The 23,989-nt window shown below is 33.6% G+C and overlaps 1 protein-coding gene and 1 non-coding gene across 4 annotated transcripts in view; one reads left to right on the forward strand and one right to left on the reverse strand.

Annotated features, from left to right (window-relative positions):
• Positions 1 to 485: 485 nt before the first annotated feature.
• The window catches only part of HELLS (helicase, lymphoid specific), a 43,700-nt gene continuing 20,196 nt past the window's right edge, over positions 486 to 23,989 (reverse strand). For all 3 annotated transcript variants that reach the window (XM_076009960.1, XM_076009961.1, XM_076009959.1), the window contains 15 exons: positions 21,133 to 21,360; positions 20,584 to 20,766; positions 19,220 to 19,363; positions 16,304 to 16,500; positions 14,681 to 14,777; positions 11,167 to 11,328; positions 9,758 to 9,897; positions 9,535 to 9,673; positions 8,122 to 8,205; positions 7,921 to 8,040; positions 6,357 to 6,473; positions 5,822 to 5,981; positions 4,078 to 4,174; positions 3,922 to 3,998; positions 486 to 1,058 (listed from right to left, as the gene is read on the reverse strand). In XM_076009960.1, coding sequence (XP_075866075.1) covers positions 964 to 1,058; positions 3,922 to 3,998; positions 4,078 to 4,174; positions 5,822 to 5,981; positions 6,357 to 6,473; positions 7,921 to 8,040; positions 8,122 to 8,205; positions 9,535 to 9,673; positions 9,758 to 9,897; positions 11,167 to 11,328; positions 14,681 to 14,777; positions 16,304 to 16,500; positions 19,220 to 19,363; positions 20,584 to 20,766; positions 21,133 to 21,360 — 2,040 coding nt within the window. In that variant the 3' untranslated portion in view covers positions 486 to 963. The remainder of the gene's footprint in view (positions 1,059 to 3,921; positions 3,999 to 4,077; positions 4,175 to 5,821; positions 5,982 to 6,356; positions 6,474 to 7,920; positions 8,041 to 8,121; positions 8,206 to 9,534; positions 9,674 to 9,757; positions 9,898 to 11,166; positions 11,329 to 14,680; positions 14,778 to 16,303; positions 16,501 to 19,219; positions 19,364 to 20,583; positions 20,767 to 21,132; positions 21,361 to 23,989) is intronic.
• On the forward strand, positions 6,567 to 6,673 carry LOC142875752 (U6 spliceosomal RNA). Its single transcript, XR_012923047.1, has one exon. It is a non-coding gene; the product is annotated as a U6 spliceosomal RNA (small nuclear RNA).

Consider the following 23,989-nt stretch of genomic DNA (forward strand, 5'->3'; position numbering starts at 1 on the left):
TTTTTCCGAGATAAACAACCAGCACAGAAATGTATGGTTCAGGGGGCATTTCTTCTCTTCAGGTGTCATCAGGATTCCTGTCTCATAGTCTGATATTCTTTCACACAGGACCTAAATTGTGCCCTTTTTGGCCTTTATGCTCTATACATTTTTGCACTACTTATATTCCTAGTTCTTGTTTTCTTCTCCCTATTTAAACTCCTACTATATAAATTATCAGGGGCTCTCCTCTCTTGTACTGTTTTTGTCCTGCATGATACAATACCATGTCCAAGTTCTGGTCTTTTATCAAGACCTACAGTTTCTTCCAGAGCCTTCTGTGTTAGCCCAATGTTCAGTTTAAATCTTTGTATGACATATGCAAACATTAGTAGTATTAGTGAATGAAACCAAAACAGTATAGTAATATTGAATCCCAATGCCAGTCAAGTCTTCTGCTATTATTTCACTTATCAATTTCCTGAAAAAATAATTTGATAAGATCATTTCATAATAAACATTTATTTGGTAAACTATCTTATAGAAATAGACTCTAAAATCAAACAATTTCTTGCTTAAACAACAAAAAGCATAATCCCCATCTCCTCCCATCAAAAGCCTACTCCATAATTGAAGTACCAAAAACCCATGAACCATTTTACTAAAAGAAAGGAAGAAAAACATTTACTAAACTTCCACAGGAAGACTGTATAAATCTGGAAGTGGTTAAGTACATATCAGCCTGTACCCAAGAGTACTACCCAGTCTCAAAAATTAACTAAAAATCCAATCTTAATATGGATACTTCTTTGTTCTTAATAAGGCTCAGAAAATTATCCTCTATTAAGTATGCAATGGTACTAGTTACATTATATAAACTGATATAATCAAAAAAAGTAAAATAGACAGTGTGGATTTCAAAACCAGTATCAGCAAATTATTAGATGTAAACAAGAACTTCTAAAAGCCATTTTTAGCTCCAATTTAAAACAAACATTCAGGACTGGAATCTTCAGAATTTTCTAGTATCTTGAATATCCCCATCTTCTCTTTAATTGGTCCTGAGGCATTCATTTGATCTAAGAAAAAAATATTAAGACAGGTAGTTTTTTAGAAGTATTAAGAACCTGAAAAGAAATCATAAAAGAAATTTCCAATATGATTTATAGGAAGCAAGTCATCTCTCCAAACTTTAAAAACTCACAATAATACACAGCAATCTCTTCCTTTATCAGTAAGATTTAAGAGCAAAATCAAAAAGGTACACTGTTCTCATCTGAATAACTATGATCAGCTTTTAGGGAACACATAAATCTGAAGCATCAGTCTTGCTAAGCAAAATCTCTTCTACTGAATTTATGGTAAGATACAGTTACAGAGCAGTAAAGAGAATACCAATTTGAATTATATTCTCAAACATGTTTTAGAAAGAAGCCCAATCATGGTTAGTTTAAAAACTGAGAAAGCAAGACACCATTGAAAACTTACCTTTACAAACATATAGAATCACTGTCAATATAGTCTTTTAAATTTTTTGTCAATGAGACAGCTATGGAGTAAAGCTGTATTGATTTTAGTTTGTATTATTCTCATTTCCAGTCACATTTGTATGGTCACTGACACTTCTTTCTCCTGGTAATAGTCTATTCTTTTTTTTTTTTTTTTTTTTGAGACAGAGTCTCGCTTTGTTGCCCAGGCTAGAGTGAGTGCCGTGGCGTCAGCCTAGCTCACAGCAACCTCAAACTCCTGGGCTTGAGTGATCCTTCTGCCTCAGCCTCCCGGGTAGCTGGGACTACAGGCATGCGCCACCATGCCCGGCTAATTTTTTATATATATATCAGTTGGCCAATTAATTTCTTTCTATTTATAGTAGAGACGGGGTCTCGCTCTTGCTCAGGCTGGTTTTGAACTCCTGACCTTGAGCAATCCGCCCGCCTCGGCCTCCCAAGAGCTAGGATTACAGGCGTGAGCCACAGCGCCCGGCCAATAGTCTATTCTTATGTAGTCTATTTTTCTTGTTTTTAGTTATTTTGTATCTGTTTATATGTTACGGATATTGTTTGAGATTTTTGTCTTACATGTTTATGGTATCATCCGTTTTAAAGATGACTTTAATATTAATGTAACAAAAATCTACCACTCTTTTCATATAATTTGTGAGTTTTATAACATGAAGAATTCTTTTCTAATCCTAATGTTATAAACATATTTTTCCATTTTCTTAAGTTAAAATTTTCTTTTAATATGTAGGTTCTGAATACATGCTTAGATTTTTTTTTTTTTTTTTTTTGAGACAGAGTCTCACTTTGTTGTCCAGGCTAGAGTGAGTGCCATGGCATCAGCCTAACTCACAGCAACCTCAAACTCCTGGGCTCAAGCGATCCTGCTGCCTTGCCTCAGCCTCCCAAGTAGCTGGGACTACAGGCATGCGCCACCATTCCCGGCTAATTTTTTCTATATATATTAGTTGGCCAATTAATTTCTTTCTATTTATAGTAGAGACAGGGTCTCGCTCTTGCTCAGGTTGGTTTCGAACTCCTGAACTCAAACAATCCGCCCGCCTCGGCCTTCCAGAGAGCTAGGATTACAGGCGTGAGCCACCACGCCCAGCCTTAGATTATTAATGTAATTAAAATTTGTTCATAAATACAGAGTGAGGTGAGGAGGATGTAAGTTAATTTTCCCTCTGCTGATTACTAATTACCCAGCATCATATACTGATTAATAGGAATTTCCCTTCTCTGGTTTGAAAGGCTATTCTGTCACTTACTGATCTTCCATGAAAAGTCTGAATGTCTTTCTAGGTTCACCACATCATAACACTATTCAATTTATCATATGATGTGCCAATTCTTTTTAATAAGACTTAATACCTGGCACAGATTATCTTGTTCTTTAAAATTGTCTTGGTTCTTGACCCTTTACTCTTCTATATAAATTTTAATAGTCTATTCTTTAAGAAGTCATACTAGGATTTTAATTATAAGAGCAATGTAAGGAATTTAAGTTAGTTTGGGGAATACTAACTTATTTTTTACATTAAACGTTCATAACCTTGATTAGTTAAATCTGTACATTTATTCGGACTTTCTGTTAAATGTCCTTCAGTGTTTCATAATTTTTCCATAAAGGCCTTAAAAATTGTTATATTTAATTCTAGGCATGTTACAGTTTTGTAGCTGTAATATCTCATTTACTAAATAATTATTGATGTTACACATATTACTAATTCATAAGCAACCCTCTGAATTCTATTCTAAAAGCTTCTGGATTCTGTTGGACTTTCTAAGAATAATATGAGACCATCTCCAAATATAAGCAATTTGGACTCTTATTATTTCTCTAACCTATTTTTATTATTTTATGGTATTAAGACTTCTTTCTACACTGCACAATTACAGTAGGAATGAGAGCTATTATCTTGATTATTCTTGATTTTACTAGTAATTTCCTTGATGAATGTTCTTTATCAGCAAAAGAACTTTCTTTTCTATATCTAGTTTTAAGAATTAGGAAGATTGTTATACTGTTATGTCAAATTAGTTGTGGGCATCTAATGAGGTCATCATCTACTTCTCCTTCATTCAATTAATGTGAATCATATTAATATTTTCAGCTGTTAAACTATCCTTATATACCTTGTATACTATAATAGACAAAATTAAGGTATTAGTGTCAAGTCTTTTAAATGTAATAATGGCATAGTGGCTATTTAAAAACATATCCTCAGTAAAAAATGCATAATAAAGTATGTGCAAAAATGTCATGACATCTGAAATTTGTTTTAATACTCTTGACAAAAGAAAAATGGCAATGAAACAAGATGGACAAATGTTGTAAACTATAGTGGCTAAACAGATTGCTTTATAAGGGGTCTAGCATACTATTCTATTTATGTGTATATTTCAAAATTTCCATTAAAAAATAAAGCATGGTACTTACCAATGAGATCACTTCGATCTAACAACAATTCCAGATCTTTATCACTAATGACCTTCTCTCTTGATCCTTTTACTTCCCTATGAAAAAAACATTCAAGTCTCTATGAATAAATCAAAACTATAAATGACATCTTTCTAAAATTAAAAAAAATCTTACCTTTCATAATCTCTAGATTTTAACAATTCCATTAATTCCTTAGGATCTAAGAAATTCTTAGACTGATTTAATCCAGACTGACCACCTTTGAAATGATCTAGAAAAAAATTTCAAGAAATTCAAAGCATTACAATTCCTTTTAAAACTATATATTACAAATCAGAATGTCTTACATTAAAAAGGACAGAAAAAAACCAAGTGTTGGTAAGCAAGAAAAATAACTGAAGCTCTCAGACTTTGCTGATAGGAGTAGAAAATGCTATGTCTGCTTGGGAAAAGCAGTCCAAATTCATATAGCTGTACACTTAAGATATGTGCATTTTATTATATGTATATTATATCTGAATTAAAAATTATCAACATTAAAAAATCCTTTCAAATTTTTTCTGTAAAATTAATCTATTAAAATACCAAAAATAGAATTTAAGAAAATAAAACTATGGATAAGCCTTTTCTAAATTGAAACTATATTCAATACTTAAGCAAAATATAATTTATTTCACCATTTAACTCCTAAAGCAGCACAAGTAACAATGTTTTAGTTTATACAAAATCTTAGGACAAAGCTCCTTTTTCCCCTCCAGTGCAAATTCCAACTATAATCTGAATGTTCCATCAAGTCAAATTAATTTTGTCTAAAATCTAATCCACTCTTCCCTCAAATCCAGATACCATGGAGAAAGTATTTTCAAGCAAAAGAGTAAAATAATAAAATGACAATGACTTTCAATATTTTAACATTATTATGATGCTCCCATTTCTCTAGGCTTGACAACTTACATGGATAATTTTCAACTTTTTCCAGGAAGCCATGAAGCCATTTATTCAAATATAATTTCTCTTCTAAAACAAATTTTTTTTGACACAGGGTCTCGCTGCCATCCAAGCTGGAGTACAATGGTGTGACCATAGCTCACTGTTACCTGCTGGGCTCAAGCAATCCTCTCAAATCACCTTCCCTAGTAGCTGGGACTGCAGGCGTGTGCCACCATGCTTGGCTAATTTTTAAATTTTTTATAGAGAGGAGGTCTCACTATGATGCTCAGGTTGGTCTTGAACTCCTGGCCTCAAGTGATTCTCCCACCTTGATGTTCCAAATGCTAGGATTACAGGTGCGAGCCTATGCCTAGCCCAGAATTTAATGTTGAATGAATAGAACTGCTCCAAGGAATCTCAGGGAACATAAAACATTTCACCAACTTCAATTCCCTTCCTCCTCAGAATCTTTTATAGATTAAAAACACTAATACACTGTGTCCTAAAATATGAAAAAGGTACTCTACAGTCAAATATTTTGTGAAACAGTGAGGGTTCAACAAAGTAAACAGATTTTTTTAAAGCACTACCTCAACACACTGTTAATACTCTAATATTTAACATACTAAACTTACAAGATGTTTGGAATTTTTCTCAAAACTTTTGACAGGCCAATCTCTGATCAAGAATATGCATTAACACCATGCCAAATTCCCTATGACAGAGTTTAGGATATTTAGCCTTAAGATTATCCTTGACCCTTTCTTCTCTACCCCTCTATTCCTCTTGTATACTCACTAATATACTTTCTTGTATGTGTATAGCCAGCAACTTAGCTTAGGCTTTTAGCAGCTCCAAATTCTCCACAGCTTATTTAAATTCTGTCATATCAAGCAGCACTAATTTCTTTAATAAAGAAAATAACAGTTATAAAAATTCACGACACACAATGGATAACTGAAACAAAAAGTACTACATAAGTATTTACTTTTATGGATGATCAACTTTTCCAGTTTTCTTTTAGCAGCTGCTCTTTCCACAATTTTCTGATCGATAGTATTTGCTGTGACAAGGCGATATACAACAACTGGCTTTGTCTGACCAATTCTATGACATCTATCCTGGGCCTGAAGATCAGACTGGGGATTCTTAAAGTTAAAAAGAAAAATAATATTTAATAGTATTAGGTTAAAAGTAACTTAAACTTATATAGGTAAAGTCAACATGCATAATCAAATCAGAAACTTTTTAATAACGGTGCCTTAATTTAGACTCTTAGAGTACCTTCACAGATAAAGTTACCATTATACATAGCTGGCAATCATAAGAAAAAATTTTATATATTGCAAAGAAAAAATTTCAGGTTTTTACATGCAGAAAACTTGATGAATAAATGATTCTTAGCTGAAAATGAATCTATTCAGAATATATAAATGAAACTGTAATGTATAGTAATGTATACAATAAAAGATTAAAAATTCAGAATGGAAATATAATAAGCATTTGCTATGCTTCCAACTTACCCAATCACTATCATAAATGATAACTGTATCAGCTGCAGTCAAATTAATACCCAGGCCACCAGCTCGTGTACTCACTAAAAAGATAAACACATCTGGATCTGTGTTGAAGTTGTGCATCTAAAAGCAAAAAGGATGTAAACACAACAAATAAAGAAATTAGCTTTAACCAGTAAGACTGCAGGAAAAAACTATTTTTAATTATAGCTGTTAGTGTTTGCTTTGGCAGCACATATACTAAAACTGGAACAATACAGAGAACATTAGCATGGCCCCTGTGCAAGGATGACATGCAAATTCGTGAAGCTTTCCATATATTAAAAAAAAAAAGAAGGCCGGGCGCTGTGGCTCACGCCTGTAATCCTAGCTCTTGGGAGGCCGAGGCGGGCGGATTGCTCAAGGTCAGGAGTTCAAAACCAGCCTGAGCAAGAGCGAGACCCCGTCTCTACTATAAATAGAAAGAAATTAATTGGCCAACTGATATATATATAAAAAAAAATTAGCCGGGCATGGTGGCGCATGCCTGTAGTCCCAGCTACCCGGGAGGCTGAGGCAGAAGGATCGCTCGAGCCCAGGAGTTTGAGGTTGCTGTGAGCTAGGACGCCACGGCACTCACTCTAGCCTGGGCAACAAAGCGAGACTCTGTCTCAAAAAAAAAAAAAAAAAAAAAAAAAAAGAAAAGAAAAAAAAATAAGTTATTACAAGTGTTAGAGACCTATCACTGGGGGCCAAAGGAATCATTCAGATGTGTAAAACAATTAGGTTAACTAATAAAATCTGTGCTCACATTAACTTTATTTTATAAGTAGCTATTTTATTAAAGAGATCTTAATTTTGTTAAAAACTATACATCACAAAGATGTTTAAATAAGAAAAGCTATGTAAAAAAATTATGACAAAAATCAGTAGCAGTTGTGTAGGAGACAGAATGGGTGGAAAGAGTGAACTGACTAGGAGCAAGCACAGAAAGCTTTTTGGGCTGATGGTAATGTTCTATATCTTGACAGGGGTTTGCGATACATTTACATATGCTTTTGTCAAAACTCAGCAAATGTATACTTTATTTTATTTACGTCAGATATGTAAATTTTACCTCAAAAGATAAAATATGCTGAAGTCACTAAAGAACAATTTAGTATCATTTATAATTTATTTTGATATACATCTAAAAAGATGGTGGAATGTTAAATGGACACAGCAATGCTATTATCAGTTATGTGATTTAAAAAGTATACTCAAATGCTAACAGATGATTTTAGGAAGATTTACAGTTACTTACTGTAACATTCTTTCAATTTTGCTACATGTTTGAAATTTTCATAATAAAATGGGAACAGGAGCAAAAGGTCAGACAAGAATTTCCTGCTATCCCAATATTCTTACAGTCATGATTAAGTAGGATACATTAAGACTTATTAGTACTAAATCAAAATGGTTGTTTTTGATTCCACCACAAGATTTTTTGTCATTCCTGTCTTATAAATCTGTGGCTCTATTTTCATTACTTCAGAAACCAAGATAGGAGTTACAAAATAAAAGTTAAGTATGTGTGACACTGTAGTCTTACATTTTCTTCTCTCTCTGAGTAAGACATGGATCCATCAAGCCTGCTAAAGTTGAAATTTCTGTGATGGCAGTAATCCATTAAAATGTCCAACATCCTTGTCATTTGTGAAAAAAGCAGCACCTGAAATTTAAATACATCTTAGTATCTATACTGATTAGTAAGAAATAATTAAGCAATCAAAATCCCAATCAAAAGTATCACCTTGTGACCTCTTTTCTTTAGTTCTGGCAGCATTCGATCCAAAATTAAGAATTTTCCTGAATTTGTTACCAATTCTTCATCGACCTTAGAAATAGGCAAAGAGAGAGAGAAAATTGTCACTCACTATATAATTACTAATCATTTGCTTTGTCAAAACAAAAGCCATTTAAGCAGTTTAATTCTCAATAACAAATAAATCACTATACAACTTAAAAACTGAACTTACTTTCTTAAAATCAGAAGATAGTTATTTCTCAAAGAAAGACACACACATTAGGATGTAAAACAAGTGATTTCACAGAAACAAAATAATTAAATGCAAGTCTATCTGTGGTTGATCCTCCACACTCCTCTCAAAGGTTTTATATAAGAGAACATTAAGTTCAAAGTTATTGTGCATATAATTAAGGTTTATTCTTTATAACTGAGTAAAGTCCCAACAAAATGAAAATTGCTGCTAGAATTCTTAGTAGAAATTAAACACAGGAGCTTATAAGCAATTCAAGTATTATGAATAAAGAAATTTTTCACCTTCTGCTGAAATTATCTCATAAGAGAACTGCCTTCATTTGAGCAGAAAGTTTTATTAATATCTTCTCCCTTACTTGAATACAGAGTGTAAAGCAGTGGTTCTCAAATAGAGGCAATTTTGCCCTTCACCGCAAGGGGACATTTGGCAGTGGATGGAAACATTTTAGTTCCTGTCATAACTGAGGAAAGTGGACACTACTGGCATCTAGTGGGTAGAGGATAGAGATGCTGCTAAATGTCCTAAGTGCATAGGATATTACCTCCCAAGAAAGAATTATCTGGCCCCAAATGTCAATATTAGCAGAGGTGGAAACCTTGTTGTAAACTACTATGAAACAAGGGTTATTGAATGTTACTAAGAACTGATTTATTTTAATACTATGTTATTTTTCTATCAACTACCCAAGAAAGCAATTCCATTCACTTACTCTGAAAGCCCCCAATTAAATATCAACTTTTTGGTTTTCTTCTGTGGCTTTTTGTTGAGATTTAAGCAATGAGCAGCAGGTTAAGTGACAAGCTGAATATTATTAACTAAAAGGAATACTGAAAAGGTGAGAACTACCTTTAAAATATAGTAAGCAAATATGCAGTGTAGAAATTAATTGCTTTACTAAATATTAATCCTCAGCTGTTCACATAAGATATGTAAATAAAAATATTAGCTGCACATAGAAAGTGACCTTCATTCTAACCTTCATAGGTTCTCTGAATCTTGGGGGAGAAGATTATCTCAGCTCACTAAAGGATAACAATCTTTATATGGCAAACAGCACAATATTTACTTTTAATAATAATAATAATCCAACCAAACAAAATAACTTTCCTCCAATATAAAAAAGTTATAGAAATCAAAATGGTAAATTATTAAATGATATTTACCTTAAACTCTTGTGTAACAGGGTCTATAGGATACTCAATCAAATATGGATGATTACAACATTTACGAAGTAACATCATTATATTCTGCAGCTTCAGATTAACTTCAGATTCTACAGGGATATTCACTTCCACAACAGTTCTACCAAAAACATAGTGCATGTAAATGAGAAATGCAAAAAATACCACATTTAGAGAATGCTTAAATTTATTTTTAAACTCACACCTTTCTCGGTCCACCTCTGGCTGTATTTGACTGATCAATTTTTCCAATTCATTAGGGAAATCATCTATTTTACTGTAATTTATTGATTTTCTAGTTCGTCGTTTTGGTCGTCCAGTAGGACTTACTTCAACTGTTTCTTTCTAAAAGAAAACAAAGTTTTAAAAATCTGCTTTAAAAGTTATACCTTTAGGTTCTAAATATAAGCAAAATAAGATATGATATTTTAGTGTACAAAATAATTTTCTAACACATAAAGAAAAAATAATTTGTCTCTCATCAAGTTAGTAATTCCCAACTGCATAATATCAAGGATCCACAATCTATAGCCAAATGCAAATGTTGCATGAAATTTCTGTTAACATTGATGACAATATTTGAAAGTGAGAACAAGCACCTTCAGATTTCAGTAGAAAAAACTAAGGGTATAAAAAATTGTCTTAAATTTATATAAAGGGATTTAATAATTTAAAGCTAAAATAGGCTCCAGAAATTTGCCTTATAGAGGATATCTCTTTGGATTAGTATATTATAAATAGAATCTTTACAATAGGCAAATACAAGTTTCTAACAGCTAAAAAGCCAGACCATTCCTTTAATTATAATTAATATTAAAAGGGGAAAAGACAGTCTAATAATGGCCGTATTAAACGGAAATACATAACCATAAATATTTTGAAAAGGAAGTATGGTCCATAACATACAGTCAAAATCTAGACATTTACACAAAATTTAAGGATTTCCTTATCTTCATTCACATGACATCTTACCTACATCTCTTATATGGTAGGTGATGAATGTAGCTATTTCTTTCAAATAGAATATTCTATTAATCCTTTTGGCTATCAATGACCTCCTGTGAACAAATTGCACAGGTTGAGCATCCCTAATCTGAAAATCAAAATGCTCTAATGAGCATTTTCTTTGAGCATCATGTCAGCTCTCAAAGTTTCCAATTTAAGAGTATTTCAGATTTTGGATTTGGGATGCTCAAGCTATTTGGAGGCGACTGGTCTAGTAGTTGGTAAGCCCTTCTTAGTACAGTGATTCTCAAATAATTGTGTTGGTTAAAAATGTATTTCCAAGTCCAATCTCAAACAGAATGATAAGGGTTAATCTGGTAAAGGAACCTAAACTTTTTTTTTCTTTTTTGCTCCTACAAGTAGTAAGGCAAAGAAATGTAAATTTTTAACAAGCATTCCAAATGACTATAAAGCAATTAACACATAAACCATTACTTAAATTTTAGCAGGACATGTAACACCTTTTATTACTGGCCTTATACCTTATACTCCAGTTAGAAATATACCCAACAAGTCCTGAAAACAGATGGGGAGCCAAAAGACTGAAATCAAACATGAAATTTTATATGCCAAGTCTTGTTTACAGTATATTTAAAATCCACACTCTACCTCACTGGATCCAAACATGCTTGCAATTGTACGATTCACAATGGCTGTATAAAAGATCTCTTGTTTCTTTGAAAGTGGTGCATAAACAACTACTTCACGTTTAGGAGGAACTTCAAGAGCAACATCAGATTTCAGTCTTCTCAGTAAAAAAGGTGTTAGAATCTAAAATTTAAACATGAACAAATATGAATATTAAACAATTTTATTTTTCAGGGAATACTGTCCCCACACACTCCCTTTCTTCCTGCATAAATACTATGAAATCTTAAAAAGTCAGATATAAATATCATCTCCTTGAAATTTTCCAAGATCAGTACACAATAAATCAGTACACATCATTGTATGTATGCATAACATCTCCCAATTTACTAATCTTTTAAAAACTCTAAGAATATATCTTGAAAAATTTAAAAAGTAGAAATGAAAAGGTAATATTTGTACTTCCTAGGGTTAAACATTTCAGTTACAGGCCACAACTTTTAGAAAGAGGATATAGACTAGTAGAAAGCCAATGAGTCTAGAAATGCAGACATGGAAGTTTCCTTGCATAAGTTCTAAAACTTCAGGCTTAAAATTACTATTAGCTGGGGTGATTACAAGTGATTATCACATTTATAAATAGAATAACATAGAAGCAACAGATAATTATGCCATTGTTAAATTATTTAGGCCTTTAAAAGAACACAAACTGTTTAAAATCAGTTTATACCCTGAATAGCCTTCTCTATAAATATCAGTTTATAATGGTTTACATATAGTAATTATATGATAAAGCTCATTTTCAGGGCTTTGTACTTAAATATCCATAGATATTGAGCTAAGCATAGAGATACTGTATCAGATAAAGAGAAAACATGACAAGTGGTTTAAAAAAAAACATATCTGCAGATACTAGCCCAGAAACACATTAATATACCTACAGACAATCAGGAAAAATGTAAATGTTATCTTTAAAGGGATCATCAAAATAATGATATATATTTTTCTACCACTTGCACTGACATAATAGTTTGATGTTGTCTAGAAATGGCAAACATGGGTGAAGAGGTGCTCTACCCTGTTGAAGGACACATATAAAGGATATTTATACATATATTTGCTAAGATACAAGGTTTCTAAATGAATAGGCAAAAATAAGAAACCATCAGTTACACCGGGGAAAATGGGAAAGGAAGTGTGGCAGGAATAAAGGAAACATATTTTTTATTTAATAACTTTCCATACTGTTTAAAAACTTTTTACCATTTACATATATTATTTTTAAAATAATTTTTAAATGAAAGAAATTTAATTCTTAAATGTCATACTGCTTTTGGCTTTTAATGTGGGGAGTAAAATACACATAGTAAGCTACGAGAACTTCACAAAAGAATTAAAAAAATATTTCTGAAGACACTATACCTTTATAATATGTGTATCAACAGACATAGTTTGATTTGGGAATTTGGGAACCCTTTTGTATAGAAAAAAGTTGATAAACCTAATTACATGTTTTCTAATGAGCCACCTTATGAAAAACTTGATGGTGTCTTTGTGCATGTGTATGTGTTTAAATTTAAAAATATTGACATGTCAGTAGTTGTTCTGGAGGCTTTGAAGTGTCCTGGTGTGGAACATTGTGGGAAAATGATTTATTAAGAAAGACATATGTTTTGGGATGACATGATTATCCTCAATAGTTAAATCCATATAGTATAGCAAAAATAAGGGCTTGGATCTTAAGTTTCTATCCTTAGGAAATTTAACTATAGAGTCATGACAATGAGAATTTGTAAAATTTAGCACTTAAAGGGGACCGCAGAGAGCATTCAGGTAAGCCCTCTTCTCGTTGTAACAGGAGTCCTTTTATTTTATTATTATTTTTTGAGACAGAATCTTGCTTTGTCACCCAGGCTGGAGTGCAATGATGTGATCATAGCTCACTATGTCCTTTAACTAGGCTCAAGAGTTCATCCTCCTGCTTTATCCTCTAGAGTAGCTGGGGCTATGAGCTGGCACCCACACGCTAATTGTATATGTGTGTGTGTCTCAATAGGGTCTATGTTACTCAGGCTGGTCTCAAACTCCTGGCCTCAAGCGATCCTCTTAGAGGATCCAGAGTCATTGGAATTATAGGTAGGAGTGAGCCACTGAGCCTGGTGCTGGCACCCACACGCTAATTTTGTGTGTGTGTGTGTGTGTGTGTGTGTGTGTGTCTCTCAATAGGGTCTATGTTACTCAGGCTGGTCTCAAACTCCTGGCCTCAAGCGATCCTCTTAGAGGATCCAGAGTCATTGGAATTATAGGTAGGAGTGAGCCACTGAGCCTGGCCTTTTAAACAAATTCCTGAAAAATAGTCATCCATTTCATTGAACATTTGTAGTAATTGTTATAGTTGGTTATTTCATAAGGTGGCTCATTAGAACTGTTTTATTATAAATAGCTATAAATTTATATGAATATAGAAATGATAATGAATTTCCATTATATCCATGATCCAAATGCAACAGTTTATCAAGAATGGGGGTATTTTGGGAGTGGTCTAGCAATAAGAAAATTCTATGTAATATTGCATTTAAATTTGTCTTTATATAGCTTTTATGCTTTGTTCCTAATTCTGTTCATATCTGCAGATACTAGCCCAGAAACACATTAATATACCTACAGGCAATCAGGAAAAATGTAAATGTTATCTTTAAAGGGACCATCAAAATAATGATATATATTTTTCTACCACTTGCACTGACATAATACAGAGCAAGACTGTGTTTCAAACAAAAAACAAAACAAAAAATCTATATGCATTGTGAGGAAAATAATTTTCTGATAATTTTTTAAAAGATTTAAGTAATTATTTTTTAAAAGTTTGTTCTTCATAAAATATAGATAAAATACATGTTATATGTTTATATACAGACAAAAAAGTCTAGAACATACAACATTATCATTCAGTATATGCTGCTAGGAAATATGATTTGGAGAAGAAGTGATCCTATTTTACTTTTCACTTCTGTACTGTTTCACATTTTTCTTATGAGCATGTATAAACTTTAAAATAAAAAAATTATAAAGATTTTGAATAATATTTCTAAAACATAACTGAGAAGCCTTTCAGGCCAATTTGACTAGGAGACCTTTGAAAGATAATGTTAGTCTAAAGTAGAGAAAGTTAAAAATGGGGTAGCAATTACAGGAAGCAATAAGCAAGAATGGATTATTCATCAGCCGTGCAAGGATATAAATTATACAAATACCATTGGCAAACACTGCATAAAAACCACACATTTTTATTGGTTGACCAAACATCAACCATTAGTGGTAAAATGAATTTATTATATGAAACCAGCAAAATTTAAACAAACACTTGAGGTCTGCCATAAAACCATGTGACTTCTGGGAGTGGGGAAAGGGCAGGGGAATCATTTAAATTTGCAGAGAACTCTCATAGGGTACAAACAGGTGATCTCTAGGGTTCCTAGATTGTAGGCTTATTCTACAAGCCTACAATAAGCAAAATTTAAAAAACAGTCAAAACCTGGTGTAGCATATGCAATACGTTCTGTTCTCTTTCTTTAGCAATAATATCTTCAGCAGTTTCAGAAAGACTAGTGATGTCAAACCAAGACTCAAAGCTGGAAAAGAAAAATGGTTACAAGTTAAGCTATTAAACAAAATCAATCATATTAACATGATACATGTTTTACAATTACAATAATTTGCAATATTGAAACATGTGATATTGTTGCACCACATCATCACAATTTTTAATTACAAGAAAACATTCAAACAACAAAGATATTTTTTGACTCAACAATCAAAAACTGTGATCTTACAGGTGACATTTTTATGATTTATAAATATATTAACATAGTATTACAATAATAGAACATCAAATAAAAATTCAGGCACATACTTTATGAAACATTTTAAGTTATAGAAATAACTCTTTCTGAAAACAAAGGTCATATGGTTTGCCTCTATAGGTATAAATATGACCCACTAAAATAAATCTTTTAAAATTCAACATACATATAGAGCTTGATAATGGTTGGTATCTATTATACATCCTTTAGTACTTTCCAAAGTAGAAAAAACTATTAAAATGAGCAATTAGGCCAGGTATGGTAGGTAGCTCATAACTATAATCCCAGCCTTGGGAGACCAAGGCAGGAGGCTCACTTGAGGCCTGGAGTTTGAGACAAGTCTGGGGAACAGAGTGAGACCCTGTCCTCTACAAAAAATAAAAAAATTAGCCAGGTGTGATGGCACATGCCTGTAGACCCAGCTATTCAGGAGGCTGAGGTGGTAGGATAGCTCAAACCCAGAAGTTCAAGGTTATAGTGAGCTACAATCAGGCCACTGCAATCCAGCCTGGGAGACAAAGCATGACTCTGTCTCTAAAACATAATATTAATAAAATAAATAAGCAAGTATAAGCATGTAGATTTGTCAGTAAATCCAATTGTGAAAAATACTAATGACAGGAGATACAACAGCTTTTAGCTCATCATTATCCATTCACCTTGGTCTCAGGTCACTCACCCACATGGCTCACTTTCAAAATGAAAATCACCAGAATGGAACTTCTCAAACCATTGACCTATTGTGCATTCATTAGCCACATCCTTCCTAAACACTGTGGTGATATTTCAAGCTGTCTGCAGTGCAATGGTTCCATGATGGAACTCATATTCAAAAATAACACGAATTTTTGACTTATAACATGGTTTCACAAAAATTGCTCTTAAAAAAAAGTGAAAAATAATCACAAGCCAAAATGTACATTTGAAAGACTTGAGGTTGAACCTTCACAATAGGAAGAAAAACCAAGAAGTGTCAAAGTCAAATGTCAGAGTTATCAACTGTCAAACTTAGTACTTAAAAAAATTGGACATTTCATACTTAATGACCTTATAGAAACTGCTTGAGTCTTAGCTTTATATCATAAAAACCAAAAATAAAAATAATTTTCAGAAAATAATTAGCATCCTCAGAATGGAAGAGAAGATAATGTTAACATAAATTAACACAAATAATTTGACAAAAATTTATCATTGTAATTCAGCTACCGAGAAGAAACGGATTAATTTTAACTAAGAGCACAGATTTTTTAACGTTTGAAATATATGCAAAACAGTTAAATAATTAGCTTACCTACCTTTTCAAGTCATCAAATACATCCGGCAACAAAAAATTTAGCAATGACCAAAGTTCTGATAAATTGTTTTGTAGAGGAGTACCAGTCAAAAGAAGTTTGTTATCAGCATTGAATCGTTTTAATTCCCTGATTAAACGGCACTTCATATTCTTAATCCTGTGTCCTTCATCTACTATTAAGTATTTCCAATAGCAATGCTAGAAAATGAGGGAAAAAATTTTAAATAATGGTATCACAATTTTTCCTAAAAACAATTCTATAAATGAAACCTCTTTTCTGAGGGATTGAGGGATGGATGTTGAATTTTATCAAGTGCCATTTTGGTATCTATGTGAGACAATCATGTTTTCCTTTGATCCACTAATGAAACAAAGATTCCTGAAACTAAGGTACACTTGCATTTCTGGAATAACCTCACCAGATCATGAAATAATATTTGAAGTTCTCCTGCTATTATATCTTTAAGATTTCCCTATTCACTCTTTAGTCAAAGCAATCTGTAGCATTCCTTTCTAATGTTTTGCCCAGTCTTGACATTACTGTTATACTAGATTATGAAACATTGAAAGCTTTCATTAGTTCCCCATGCTCTGAAACGTTATATAGCATTAGAATTTTCATTCTTGAAGACTACACCTGAGACTGACACTCTTTAAATCAGATGATGTTCTCAATTTCCTACAAAGTTATTGGTTTAGGTTTTCCCTTTTTTCTAGAGCCAAGTTTATCGATCTATATTTTCACAGAAAGTTATCCCTTTGCTTTTATAAAGTTGACATAAAAATTGTTTTTTTTAATGGATGAGTGAGGAGGGAGATTATTTCCTTTTTTCTTCTTTTTTTCTTTTTGAGACAGAGTCTCACTCTGTCACCTGGGTAGAGTGCAGTGTCCTCATCATAGCTCACTGCAACCTCAAACTTCTATACTCAAGCAATCTTCCTGCCTCAGCCTCCCAAGGAGCTGGGACTACAGGCACGCACAATGCCTGGCTAATTTTTCTATTTTTAGTAAAGGCAGGGTTATCACTCTAACTCAGGCTGGTCTCACACTCCTGAGCTCAAGCAATCCTCCCACCTTGGTGCTAGGATTACAGGCGTGAGATGAGGCCCAGATGAAAATTGTTTTTACTTTCTCTTTCTTAATATCTGTGCTTTCTCTTTTATCTTGACCAGGTAAACTTATAATTCATCTAATTTACTGTATTAGCATATAGAAATATGCAGCATTTCTGTAAATATAAATTCTAATCTAGCAACTAAAGGTATCCTTGGAAAATGGGACTGACAGACTAAGGAAAGAGTATGAAATGGAGCATATTTTGTATTTTACTTAATACACTCCTAACATAATGAACAAATTTTGTAATATTATATCTTCTTTAATAAAACTACTTAGAAAGAACTTATTTTTCTAGCAATACGGCAAATCGGATAACCTGAATTATTGTTCACTATTATAAGACCCCTATCTAAAAATGCCAGATAAAAATAAAACACATCCTTTATAAATGAGTAAGTGACAGAAAAGGGAAAAACCAAGGAAATAGTGATGAGGAATAAAAAACAAATTAGCAAGAGAACTAAGATACTTCTGCTCCTACTCAGCCACAACAGACCTGGAATCCCATACTCTCATTATCTCCAAAGCTAAGACCCTTGAAATGATAGCATAAGCTTAATAAAAGGGAAAACTATAATAGACTTTAGCCAATGGCAAATGAAACTGACAAGGAAACTTAACTATTTCAATATGGACTGGGTAGGAAGAACAAACTAATCAGAAGAGTCTTCATGTTTTACTACTGAGTAGAAAACAAGAGTTATAAAAGAGAATATATAATATGATCCTATGTATAAATTATACCTACAGGTTAACAGCAGTTATTTATTTAATATAAAAGCAATGATTCTCAGGTAGAATTACTGGTGCTTTTACATTTTTCTGTATACTACCATTTTCTACAATTGGTACATATTACTTTTATTTTACTATAAAGAAATGGTTTTGGGCCGGGCGCGGTGGCTCATGCCGGTAATCCTAGCACTCTGGGAGGCCAAGGCGGGTGGATTGCTTGAGGTCAGGAGTTTGAAACCAGCCTGAGCAAGAGCGAGACCCCATCTCTACTATAAATAGAAAGAAATTCATTGGCCAACTAATATATATAGAAGAAAAAAAGAAACAAATAGTTTTGGCCAAGCGCGGTGGCTCAGGCCTGTAATCCTAGCACTCTGGGAGGCTGAGGCGGGCGGAATGCTCGAGGTCAGGAGTTCGAAACCAGCCTGAGCAAGAGCGAGACCCCCATCTCTACTATAAATAGAAAGAAATTCATTGGCCAACTAATATACATATAGAAAAAATTAGCTGGGCATGGTGGCGCATGTCTGTAGTCCCAGCTACTCGGGAGGCTGAGGCAGGAGGATTGCTTGAGCCCAGGAGTTTGAGGTTGCTGTGAGCTAGGCTGATGCCACGGCACTCTCTCTAGCCTGGGCAACAAAGCGAGACTCTGTCTAATAAAAAAAATAAAAGTAACTTGTTTTCAAGTATTCTATTCTTATTTGATTAAAATAAATACAATGGATAGGGTAAAATCTATGGACTCAAAGTATATGTCAAAAATTTATCTGTAATACATTCAAAGATTAGGTCTATGTCTGGCTGCTTCCAACACATTTAAAATGATATTATGGCCAGAAGTTAAAGTGCCATATGCTTCAATTTTATTGTTACAGACTATAGCCTTCATCATAATCTCTCTGTTAACATAAGCCTCAAGGTTCTAGAGGAATATGCACAATACAATCTATTAGTTCAATCAGAAAAAAAAATTAAACAAATGCTATTAGATGGGGAGAAAGTGCTATGAATTGACAAAAATGCTTTCTATATTACAAAGAAACCAATGAAGACCATTTGTACCTGTAATGCATTTCGGTCTCTCATGGCTATTTCAAATGACGTAATTACCACAGGATGAATCTGCAGCGTCCCTTTCCGTCTGTGAATATTCCTTACTAATTTTCGACGTTCTTGCTGGGTTCCGTGATATAACATAGTAGGAATCTAAAAAATTTTATATTGATATATAAGAAACTTTAGAACAAAATAAAAATATTTGGAAAAATATAAATATTTGGAAAAATGAATTTTACTTATTTTAGTTCCATTTTTCTACAACAAGTAAGTCAAGCAATTCTAACAAATCACTGGACATGGGAAAAAATGAAAAAAAAAACCATAAAAACAAAAAAGTATATGAAGAGACAGATGATGAAACTACTTCTGGAATATATAATTCTCATAAGGCAAAGATGTGGTTAAGATAACATGTACACAGGGAAAAAAATATCATATAAGAATAAACAAGGATGGGAGCAGCGGTTCATGCCTGTAATTCTAACTAGCACTCTCAGAGGGCAGGGCGGGAGGAATGCTTGAGCTCAGGAATTCGAAACCAGGCTGAGCAAGAGCGAGATCCTGTGTCTCTATCAAAAATTGGAAAACAATTAGCTGGGCGTGATGGCATGTGCTTGTAGACCCAGCTACTCTGAAGACTGAGGCAAAAGCATCACTTGAGCCCAAGAGTTTGAGGTTACAGTGAGCTATAATGATGACACTGCACTCTATCTGGGGTGACACAGACTCTACTTCAAAAAATAAATAAATAATGGCCAGGCGCGGTGGCTCACGCCTGTAATCCTAGCACTCTGGGAGGCCAAGGCAGGCGGATTGCTCGAGGTCAAGAGTTCGAAACCAGCCTGAGCAAGAGCGAGACCCCGTCTCTACTATAAATAGAAAGAAATTAATTGGCCAACTGATAGATATAGAAAAAATTAGCCAGGCATGGTGGTGCATGCCTGTAGTCCCAGCTACTTGGGAGGCTGAGGCAGGAGGATCGCCTGAGCCCAGGAGTTTGAGGTTTCTGTGAGCTAGGCTGATGCCACGGCACTCTAGCCTGGGCAACACAGTGAAACTCTGTCTCAAATAAATAAATAAATAAATAAAATAAACAATTAAAAAAAATTCTACCTAAGTCTGTCTCAGGTAAATCAAAATGTCCAATGCACAGAAAATCATCCAGGAACATTTTAAGGAAGATGATCAAGATTAATAATACCTATTCTATATAAATTTAAAGTACGGTATTGCTTTGCATAAATCAAATCAGATAATGTTTATACTGAAATCAATATTATAGAAGAAGGTCTAAAATTTAATTTATACAACAATAAAATAGAATAAAACATGTAAAATAACATTTCTATCATAAGGAAACATCTTACTTCTGGTGTAAATCTTTTGAACTCAGCCATCCAGTTAGGAAGTGTAGACAGAGGGCCACAGACAAGAAAAGGTCCAGGTACTCCTCTCTGAATCATCAATGCAATTGTAGCAATGCACTGAACTGTCTTTCCCAATCCCATTTCATCTGCTAAAATGCCATTAATTCCATTTTCCCAAAGCATCTGAATAAAACAACATACACTGTATTTAAATTCCAATATAAATACCTACTGAATTCGCAATGGTTTCTTTTTTTAAAATCATACCCAAAGATGACAATTATGATGAGACTGATAAATTCAAACCATAAATTATAATAATACTTGTGGGAAGTCCTTTATCAAAGCCATAAAACTGTTGGAAGCCTTTAACAAAATAATTTTCACTTCCAAAAATTTACTCTGGGTAAATAAATCAGTATCTATACAGAAATGTTTGTTTTATGTATAATAATGAAACATGAAATGAACAACTCAAGTGGTATATCACATTATGAGGCTATTATAGAAGTGAACCAATATCTTGTATTAAAAATGACAATTCATTACCCTAAGCCATTCCATGCCTTCTACTTGGTACCATCGCATCACTCCTCCTGTAAAGTGCTTTGGTTGTTGAAACGGTACTGGCTGTCCATTACATTTCCGAACTGGATCAAAAAAGAATTTAGTATTCTGTCTAACAGTTTGAGATAATCTATCTTTAATTATACTATTTGAATCGTTGTTTTTCTGCAGATTTTCTACACAGAGATTAGTAGAGGAGGAGTTTTCATTCTGTAAAGAAAAAGAAAAAAGTTTAATTAGAAATTTGGTATAAAATGCTGCTGTACACACACCCCCATTTATCAGAAAATTTTAACTAATAATCAAAATCTACCTAGTCCTATAATCATCAGTATGGAGAACTAAGATCATATCAGGATTAAAAATGTGGCAACACCTCCATTCAGCTATAAAAGCAAAGTCATTAAAAAACAACAACAAACTTCTTAGAATAACCGTTAAAGATTAAAATTATCAACAGGCACATAATTTTGAAATGACCATTAGAAACTGCACTTCCCAGGCAGGGCGCAGTGGCTCACGCCTGTAATCCTAGCACTCTGGGAGGCCAAGGCAGGTGGATCATTTGAGTTCAGGAGTTCAAGATCAGCCTGAGCAAGAGCAAGACCCTGTCTCTATTAAAAAAATAGGAAGAAATTAGTTGGCCAACCAAAAATATATAGAAAAAATTAGCTGGGCATGGTGGCGCATGTCTGTAGTCCCAGCTGAGGGATAGCAGGGAGGCTGAGGCAGAGAAGGATCACTTGAGCCCAGGAGTTTGAGGTTGCTGTGAGCTAAGCTGATGCAACGGCACTCTAGCCAGGCAACAAAGTTAAGACTCTGTTTCAAAAAAAGAAAGAAATTGCACTTCCAAAACAATATTGTCCTACTTAAGAATTTATTAAACTATTTTCTTAATAATGTCCTTTGCCCACAGAAAGGATAATGAATAATATCTATGAGGGAGAAAAAAGTTCCTTTTAGGGAATATAGAAACATTTACTTTCATTTAAGTCATTACTTTCATTGCAGGGAAAGGGGTAAAATAAAAGTTTAAAAACTTAGTATATCACACTTAAGAGTGTCAGTCAATATATCTTTTTGTGACATTCAGGACCAACTTAAACCAATGGTACACTTTACTGTTTATAGATATCTATAATTCCAATTTAAAAATGTGCAAACTAGGCCCAGAGCAGAGGTGCACACCTATAGTCCTGGCTACTCAGAAGGCTGAGGTGGGAGGAACACTTGAGGCCAGAAGTTCGACACCAGCCTGGGCAACATGGAGAGACCCCCATCTCTTAAAAAAAAACAAAAAAATAGGCATGGTAGTGCATACCTATAATCCCAGCTACTTGGGAGGCTGAGGAGGGAGTATCATTTGAGGCCAAGAATTCAAGGCTGCAATGAGATATCATCTAGCTACTGCATATAAGCCTGGGCAACAGAGTATGATCCTATTTCTTAAAACAAAAATTCTGGGCCGGGCACAGTGGCTCACGCCTGTAATCCTAGCACTCTGGGAGGCCGAGGCGGGCAGATTGCTAGAGGTCAGGAGTTTGAAACCAGCCTGAGCAAGAGCGAGACCCCGTCTCTACTATAAATAGAAAGAAATTAATTGGCCAACTAACATATACAGAAAAAATTAGCCGGGCATGGTGGCGCATGCCTATAGTCCCAGCTACTCAGGAGGCTGAGGCAGCAGGACTGCTTGAGCCCAGGAATTTGAGGTTGCTGTGAGCTAGGCTGACGCCACGGCACTCACTCTAGCCTGGGCAACAAAGCGAGACTCTGTCTCAAAAAAAAATTCTGAAATGAAAAGTCCATTTTAGGATGTCAAAAAAAAATCTGCTTATTAAAAGATACCATTAAGCCACAAACTGACAGAAAATACAGTAAAAAAAGGATTAAGAACTTATATCCAGATGATATTAAAAAAAATTCATTATCAATGATAAATGACAAATGAACCAATAAACAGGTAAAAGATACAGATACTTCTTTACAAAAGAAAACATACAAACAGCCATTAAAACATAAAAATACAGCCTACCTCATTAGTTATTTTAACAAATGTAACATAAAACCACATTTCTCATCTAGTAGAACGACCAAAATTCAAAAGCCTGACAATGTCAAATGTCAACTATATCCTAAATTGGAATTTTCATCCTTTGATGGTGAGAGAATAAAATGGTGTGTTTACTTTGGGAAAAGTATACCATATGACCCAACAATTCCATTCCTAGGTACACAGGCAAAAAACATGAAAACATATCCACACAAAGACTTGTATGCAAATGATCATAACAGCCTTGTTCATAAAAGTCAAACTAGAAACAATCCAAATAACCATTAATGAGAGGATGGATAAAGAAAATAATATTCATTCAATGGAATATTACTCAGCAGTAAAAAAAAAAAAACTACTAATATAGTCAACAATATAAGTGAATATCATAGACATGTTGAGTGAAAAGGAAGAAAATTAGCCTGTAATCGTCCAAAAGTGATGTACTCTAGGTTTAGGAGTAGAGAAATAAGTAGAAAGGTGTACAAGGCACCCTTCTACCACTCACCTTGATATGGACAATGATTACACAGGTATATGCATGTGTCAAAATTCATTAAAATGAACACTTAAGAACTATTCATTTCTTAATGACTGATTGCCTGCATGTAAATTATAAAGTACAGCCAAAATTCCATAGTAAATTATGATAGAAGATTAGGCTAAGATTTTATATTTTAAAATGCAACCGCACATTATAAAAATAAGCTTAATCTATATTTACACTTAACAGGTTATAATTACAATCACAATTCAATCCTTATACTGAACAAAGAAGAAAAAAAC

Source organism: Microcebus murinus, chromosome 14 (genome assembly GCF_040939455.1).
Source record: "Microcebus murinus isolate Inina chromosome 14, M.murinus_Inina_mat1.0, whole genome shotgun sequence".
Classification (NCBI taxonomy): Eukaryota; Metazoa; Chordata; class Mammalia; order Primates; family Cheirogaleidae; genus Microcebus; species Microcebus murinus.